We start from the raw sequence: 8,048 nt of genomic DNA on the forward strand, positions 1-8,048 counted from the left end.
TAATATTATATTTATTATTATTATTATTATTTTTTAGTGGCTTTACCCTTAGAGATAGGATACGGAATGAGCATATTCGTGAAAAGGTTGGAGTAGCTCCAGTAGAAGATAAGATTAGAGAGAGTCGCCTTAGATGGTTTGGTCACATAAAACGGCGGCCTTCCGATGACCCGGTTAGGAGAGTAGAGGTACCTAAAAAGACTTGGTTAGAAAATATTAGGAATAACCTTTCTTTATTAGATTTAAACGAGAATTTGACTTTTAATAGGACACAATGGAGAAAAAGGATTCATGTAGCCGACCCCACGTAGTGGGATAAAGGCTTGATGTTGTTGTTGTTGTTGTATGTTCACAAGCTAATTTTGAAGAAACAACACAATGAGCTTGCTCAATCTTAAGCTCATTTACACCCCTAATGTCATACACACACATACCCAAATTCAGGTGGGCCCAATTTTTTGCTAGTGAATAAATGGAGTGACAAAACTGATAACCAACAATTTTTTTTAACTAGATCCATGGTTAATAAATAACAAAGTTGATAAAGCTTATGACACAAGGAACTGCATTAATAAATAAATAAAAACATGTTTTTTTCTTGATTTGTACACCAATGTCACAGCTACCCTACACAACAAGATATAAAATCATTTGACGCATAGAGATTGTATGTGCAGTTTGAGAAGCATTGTCCTTGTCATGGGTTCAGTTATTAGCACATCATAATCAAAGGGGATCCTCATCATAAAAATTCTCTATGAAATTCCAAAACAAATTACTTGTATCTTTTTCTTGATAATGGGCATGTCCAAGAAAAATCATAATAGAAGAGAATACTATTAAAATCTAGATCCCAAAAGACAAATATATATACCCTAAAAAACAAATATATATGAACAAAAAAAATTTAAGCAATAATGATTTCTTCATGCTTAGAGAGACCAAATTTATGTCATTTCCATCAATTTGTCAAAAATGAGAAACTTAAGTTTGACTACAGCTTGCAAATGGCTAATAATATAATAAGTATATTGAAACAATCATACTAAAAATCTCTTATCAGCAAGGACGTGCATGCGCCCTTCAACTAAATGGTTGATCTAATGGCATTATATTACGGTGATAATCTAACTCATATTTTTTCTAATGGTTAAGGCTGTAAGTTGTGAGCCTTAAGATGCACTTAATAATACATGAAGCCTTTTATTAACTAAGATTAACTTAAATTTGCCCCTTTAGCAAACTGTCACCCCAAGATTATGAGATCCTTTTGAACGATGCAACTCATGACTGTCGACAAGTATCCCTTAAATGAGATTGGGTCAACTATATCAATTAGCCAAGATTAAACTATGGGATTTTTATTTTGTTAGTCATTATTTCTCTTATCATTTGCATTGAGCAAACGATGGTACATTTTTCTCCTAAAATTAAATTACTACTACTAAAAGATAAATGTCCTAGTCTATCAATTAGTTTTAATCCAAAATTTCTTTCATAATCAAGATAGGTAATTAATTAGAAGTTTGCATTTATTGGAAACCTTCAAATATGATTATGAAGCCCTCGAGTAAAATATTTGAAACATTCTTTATCTGATATGGGTGGAAATTTTTGGAGCCCATGGTTGCTTATACTAGTTCCATTATTAGGATTGCCAATCATTCTAATTGTAAAATTATTCTTAATCCCTTCCTTAGACAACTTCTATGATTCATCTTTATCAGAATTATACTTTATTGCACCATTTATTTATCATATACTTGTACAATAACAATAAAAAGCCATTATCCCACTACATGGGATTGGCTATATGCATACTTTTTTCTCCATCGTGTCATATTAAGAGTCAAAGTCTTATTTAAATCTAACTAAAAAAGTTGTTTTTAATACTTTTTAACTAAATCATTTTAGGTCTATCTCTTTCGTTCTAAACATAGGTTAGATCTAATTTATCTACTCTCATAACTAGATCATTAAAAAGTATATTGATCATATAAATATGTTTCATACAAATTATAGTTATGAAATTGTCATACATAATAAAAGTATGAAAGCTACACTGATTGCTAAACAAAATGCTTGGGTTTACTCTGGATAATACTACATCTTTCTTCATACATGTCTTGCAATCTCTCTACACCCTACTAACATGATAATACCTAACTAAACTTATATACGTACAAGCTCTTTCTACTCAACTAAGATTTCGTATGTATGTACCTTTTTCCCTTATTGACATATAAATTAGTCCTACATTAATGCTCCCCCCATCAAAACATGCATGTTTATGTTCCCTGGAAGTTTATACTCTTTCGAAATAAACACAAGTCAAATGCACATATTTCCTCATTCTGGTTAAACCATTGATGGTTCTTCTAGGAAATAACAATCTTGAGTTCATTAAAGCTACTACATATCATTTGGGGACCCATAATTGATGAGTTATGTTGCTTAAAGAATTGATATGCCAATTTTGAATTTTTTTTTGTCATTGTTATTTTTAGTACATTATTCATTTAGACCTCACCGATTTTATTATTCTAATTTTTTTAGAAACTAAAATATCATAGAGATAATAAGAGTAATATATATTATATAAGTTTTCAACGTAGGTAATTCAGGCATTTATAATAAAGGGAAAGAAATGAACCAATATGATATATAAATAAAACAAATGTGAGAGAACTAAAAAAATTTTAGTATACGAATATAAATTGTGCTGAAAGATTTTAACAAAATAGGTATGTTAAGATGATAAATCCAGCAACAAAAAAATGGATCAAGGCAAACGATTAAGATAATTATTAGTATGTTTGTTTTATTTAGATGTGGAAGGCCTTGATTAAGTTTGATAATTATGTTAAGATGAATAAAGTTTTCTTTGCCTTGTATGTAATGTCCATGATGAAGTGTCCGGCTTGAAGTCCATCGAGGATTTTATGTTCTTTTTATGGTGTGAGATTACTTCTTCTTAGACGTCTCTTATTTTTCATATTAATACTTTCTATAATCTATTTCCATCTTTCTTCTTGTTATCTATCTTATTATGCATGCTTTGTCCATAAAAGGCTGCAAAATCTTAATCCATAAATCCTTTAACACTCCTATCCTGCATATATATGCCTTGTCGGTAAATAAGGAAGCCTCAATTAACTATAGATTTTATTTTCTCTCTACTAAAATCAACGGAAAGACAAGTAAAAAAATAGAAAATATATGGAAATGAAGAAAAAAATACCTTACAGCTTGCTCGGTGAAGCATTTGTAAGGCTGCTTTTGCCGTAGAGAGTGGAGATTACCTCCACTGCAATACTCCATCACTAAGCAGTAGAATTTGTCTGTCTCAAAGTGCGAGTAAAGCGTTGGCAGAAAGGGATGATCAAGAAGGCTAAGGATCTCTCTTTCGGTCTGTGCTCGGATCATCTTATTTCTACTAATAATGGAAGCCCTGTCCATAACTTTCATTGCAAAATATGCATCAGTATCTTTAAGATGAACAAGATAAACACTGCCTATGTCACCATAACCTAAGCGCTTGAGTAATTTGAAGTTACCAAGGCCAAGTGGTAGATCTCTAGAACTTGCAAGATGGATTGCCTCCCAACGGCTATCATGACCTGTGTGTCGCTTGACTTGAGATGTCATGGAAGAGTAACCATCCAAATTGTCTCTCTGTGAGCTACTACAACTGCGTTGACTAGTACTGTTTCCACCATCACTGGTTCTTTTGTCAATTGGTTTCAGACATGATATTGTTGTTATTGTAGAGCTTGATATCTTTGAACTAACACTAGAGCAAGGGCTCGGGTTCAAACTTAAGCTTGAACTCAAATCTTTTATTGAATTTACTTCATCTCTGTTAGCAGAATCTATTATTTTCTTTGCATCTGATTCCTTTCCATTTATGGGTTCATAAGTTTTAGCAGGTTTAAATTTAGAGCATGAACAAGAAACCAGGCTATTACTTGAACGTGAACGATTTGCTAAATTTGAACCATCTTTAGTAAAAATATGCAATTTTTTCTTGATGCTCAAACCTTTTCCAGATAATATTTCTAAATTTATGTTGGGTTTATTGCTTGGATGGGGACTAGGGCACAGGGTTTTTGTTGAAAATAAGCTGTTTGATGAACTTATGAGGTCCTCAAATAAGTTCTTTGAAGAGTTGGTAGCAATGTCTATTATACTGTTAGTTGCTTCCTTCAAATTCATATTTCCAGAGATTGCTTCAATACTTGTAAGATGTTCAAAACTTGGGCCAGACTTTTTCAAGCCAGGTCCAGATATAAGGACTGGATTACCTATCTCAAGCTCAGTGAGAGTGAACTGAGCCTTTTTCTTGATCTTGGAGGATCTTTTCTTTTTTGAAATAGAATCCATCTGAAAAAATCATAAATACTTTTTAGTACATTAAATCAATATCATGCAAACAAGTTTGATTTGAGGAACTAATTACTTGAAAAATTAACTAGTGTGATCTATAATTTTCTGTCATCAAGGCATCATTAATTCCCTATAAATAGTGATTAGAGGAAATTTATGAACATCATATATCTTTACATGCAAGTAAAATGCCACTTTACAAGGATAAGGATATTTAATGAATGAATATCTGAAGATTGTATTCCATGTCATCCACATGGGTCTTGCAATCATAACTATGAGCTTGTTGTATTAAAGTTTATCTGTGGGTGACATGTGACCTCACTAGTAGCCAAGCTCAAGAGAATATCATCTGAGAGCCTTTGTGAGAATGAAAAGTGAAGGTAAAAAATTATGAAAAAGATTTTACTAGCTCAAGTATCTCTTTGGAAAATGCAAAAAGATCTAGAATGTTTATATTTACCCTTTATAGAAATCCAAGGGCTACAAGAAATACAATATAAAAAAAGAGTAAAAATACAAGAATTAATGACCCTTAGTACGAACTGCCTTGGACATGTGTCATACTCTAGCTATCCTGGTGAATGGTTGCATCTCTTATTTTGACCCCTTTGTTTAGAGGTGAGTTCCCTTGTATGTGTTGAGTGCATGTCGATAAAAAGATGTGAGCGAGCTCTTTAGTGAGGGCTAAACTAAGAGTGTTGTGGTTGATGATTACTCTAAAATCATTGGCAGCCTTTCTTGTGGAGCTCTAGATTGCTTTCCTGCAAGTTTTTACGTCTAGGGGCTTTAGCTTCTCTAGAGAGAATAGTCTAAATCATCCTTGAACTTGGGTAGGGATAAGAATTCAACATGTTTCCAGCTTAGTAAGTCAACCTATAATTTTGCAAGGCTGAGTTGCTCAGGCTAGAGGATTTTATTCAAATTAATTTATACACACCGAGGGTTATGAATTGAAAAGTCCACAACTTGGCAAGTGACAGATTTCTTATTAATTCTTAGTCACTCAACTCACACACACAATTTCTAGAGCATTTTGATCAAGCATTTACTCTTGATGAGCAAGTTCATTACTTATGCCCAGGGAAACATGCAAGATCCTTGAACATTATTCTTATTTGAGATTCATAAATTACCTACCTTTATTATGCTTTATATTAAAATTTTGAACTAACTGGTTTTGTTGATATGGCTTTATTGGTAGCTTCAAAATTATGAATTTTTATTGATTATTTAGTTGGTACGATTTAACCAATATCATTTTGATTTGATACATATCAAATTTTCATATGTTTTAATTTGAGTTCTCTACTTCGAATATTTCTTTTCTTATCATAAAGTTTTAAGAGGAAGAAAAAAATATGACAATTTATTTCTGATAGGTATCAAATTTTTTTAATGTTTTATTGATTGGGTTTCAGAAGGTGTGGCAATTGTTTTCCTTGCTCAGATATATATTTATGTAGTGGTGTTGAAATAAGAAAGACTATATAAAACAAAGTTTCCCATAAAAAAGAAAAAAAATATAAAAATTATATAATATTTATGCTTAAATGAGATGTATAATTAAATTACATGATGATTCTCAGGAATATATATCACTCATTCCGTGGGGTTGGTTCTTCTACTCATTTCCATCATGGACAATAACATGTCATTTTTCCTTTACATTAGTGATATAAAAAGATTTCAACTGTGTATGCAATGCCTTGGGTTTTTTCTGCCCTCGTCTGCCACTTCGGTTGGGTAACCTTTCTTCCCTAAGTTTCTTTATTGGTTTCCTTCCTATGGTTGTGAATAGGTTAAAGGATTCTGAGTTTTTGGATGGGAAGGTTAAATCTAAGTCTTTTAGAGATGTTTTATCCAGTGAGTCGGCTTTACTGAATTTTGGTTGTGCCAGATGTGGAGATGCAGTGGGTTGGTGTGGTAGCAAAAGAAACATAAATTTATTCTACATCAGCTCATGGCGTGATTTTGCCTATTTTTTTAGAGGGACTGGATTTATCGTCTCTTGTTGGGAATGCTGGTGTTGTGGATTTGCCTTTGGTTGATGGGCCTACGGAATCCCTTGCCGATGTGCCTTTAGTTGTTATGCCTCCTAAAGATTTGCTTGCTCAATTTGTTTCTTCTTTAGTCGTTACTTGTTCCAGGCTTTTGGGTCAGGATGCTATATCTCCTTCACCATCAATGTGGATAGTGATAATTTTGGTGATGATCAAGTTGAGTCTCTTCAGGAATTATACGGTTTAAGATTTGTTAGGTGGATGATAAAGCTCTCTCGCGTGTCAGTATACATTAGAGGAGAAAATCTAAGAAGTAATTTTTCTTTTGTTGTTGTGGTTGTGGCTTATTTTTTGCTTAGCAAGTGGCATTTGCTATTGGTTGTGTTTTTGGGAGCTGGGGGTTTGTCTTGTGTATGGCTGTTTGGTTTGATTTTGGGCTTGAGTTGTTCCGTTCGACCCTTCTGCTATTTGTGGGGGAGGTTTTTTCTCTCCTAGTTTCGGTTTCTTTCTTTTCTTGTTTTGTGCAGGTTGTTTCTACCTTCTGGACTTCGTTCCGGGCAACTTGGGTGCTTTTAATGGAAGGTTGCTAGCGAGCTTTTGTTTTTGATGTGTTGGAGTTTTCTACTGCTTCCTTGTTGTTGACTTTTCTTTTAATTTGTATTTATATCTTATGTAGTTAGTTGAATCTAAAGCTCATATGTTTTTATTAAAATGATGTCCTTTTAGTGAGCTTATGATTTTTTCAGTCTTATAATTTTTATTATTATTAATGCGTAGGCCTCAATGTGAGTTTTATCAAAAAATAAAAAAAATGTCAACTCTCTACCTCTAGCCCTCTTCCACATAAATTGTCTACCTGCTTGGGAGACAACAATTGAGAAATCGGACATAGGTTTTGAAAATGAAGATATGATCCAAATCCATGGATGGAATCAAGAGGCATGAAATATTCATGGGGTTGAAAAATGATAGGGAAGAAGAGGATGATGCGAGGAGAGAGAATGCAGAGAATAGCTAAAAGAAGGGAAAAGCCAAAAATTCAAAAATAAGGCGTAGAAAAACGAAACTCACAAGATGAATGATATATATATTGTTGAGAATCATCATGTAATTTCATTAATTATACACCTCATTTAAAAATAAATTTTATATAATTTTTATAATTTACTTTTGTTTTAAGAAAAATTTTGCTTTATATGATCTTCTTGACAAATCAAAATTACATAAATATAGATCTGAATAAGGACGACATTAATAAAAAATAAATAATAATAAAAGGACGACATTTACAACCCCTTCAGAAACCAATTCTATGAAAAAAAAAAAAAAAAAAATCAATCCCTATCTATAATAAATTGATTTTTTTTCTTCTTCTAAAAGCATTATGTCAAGAAAAGAAATATTCAAAGCAGATAAATTAAATCAAAGCATATGAAAATTTGATATATAATAAATCAAAATAAAAATGATCAAATCCTACCAATGAAAACATCAATAGAAATTCACAATTTTGAAGCTAACAAAAAACTACTTTAAGAAAAAAAATCAATACGTCCGTAGTTTTAATAGAAAACAAAACAAAGATAGGCGATTTACAAAATTGGATTTGAGAATAACTGTACAAAGGGAATTTTTACTATTATCAAATTCTACCAACTA

The 8,048-nt window shown here is 32.1% G+C and overlaps 1 protein-coding gene across 1 annotated transcript in view; it reads right to left on the reverse strand.

Moving 5' to 3' along the window:
- The window catches only part of LOC110109145 (serine/threonine-protein kinase RHS3-like), a 17,381-nt gene extending 9,950 nt beyond the window's left edge, over window positions 1-7,431 (reverse strand). The window contains exon 1 of the mRNA XM_028696826.1: window positions 3,242-7,431. Coding sequence (XP_028552659.1) covers window positions 3,242-4,383 — 1,142 coding nt within the window. The 5' untranslated portion in view covers window positions 4,384-7,431. The remainder of the gene's footprint in view (window positions 1-3,241) is intronic.
- Window positions 7,432-8,048: the final 617 nt, after the last annotated feature.

This window comes from Dendrobium catenatum, unplaced genomic scaffold, assembly GCF_001605985.2.
Source record: "Dendrobium catenatum unplaced genomic scaffold, ASM160598v2 fragScaff_scaffold_86, whole genome shotgun sequence".
NCBI lineage: Eukaryota > Viridiplantae > Streptophyta > Magnoliopsida > Asparagales > Orchidaceae > Dendrobium > Dendrobium catenatum.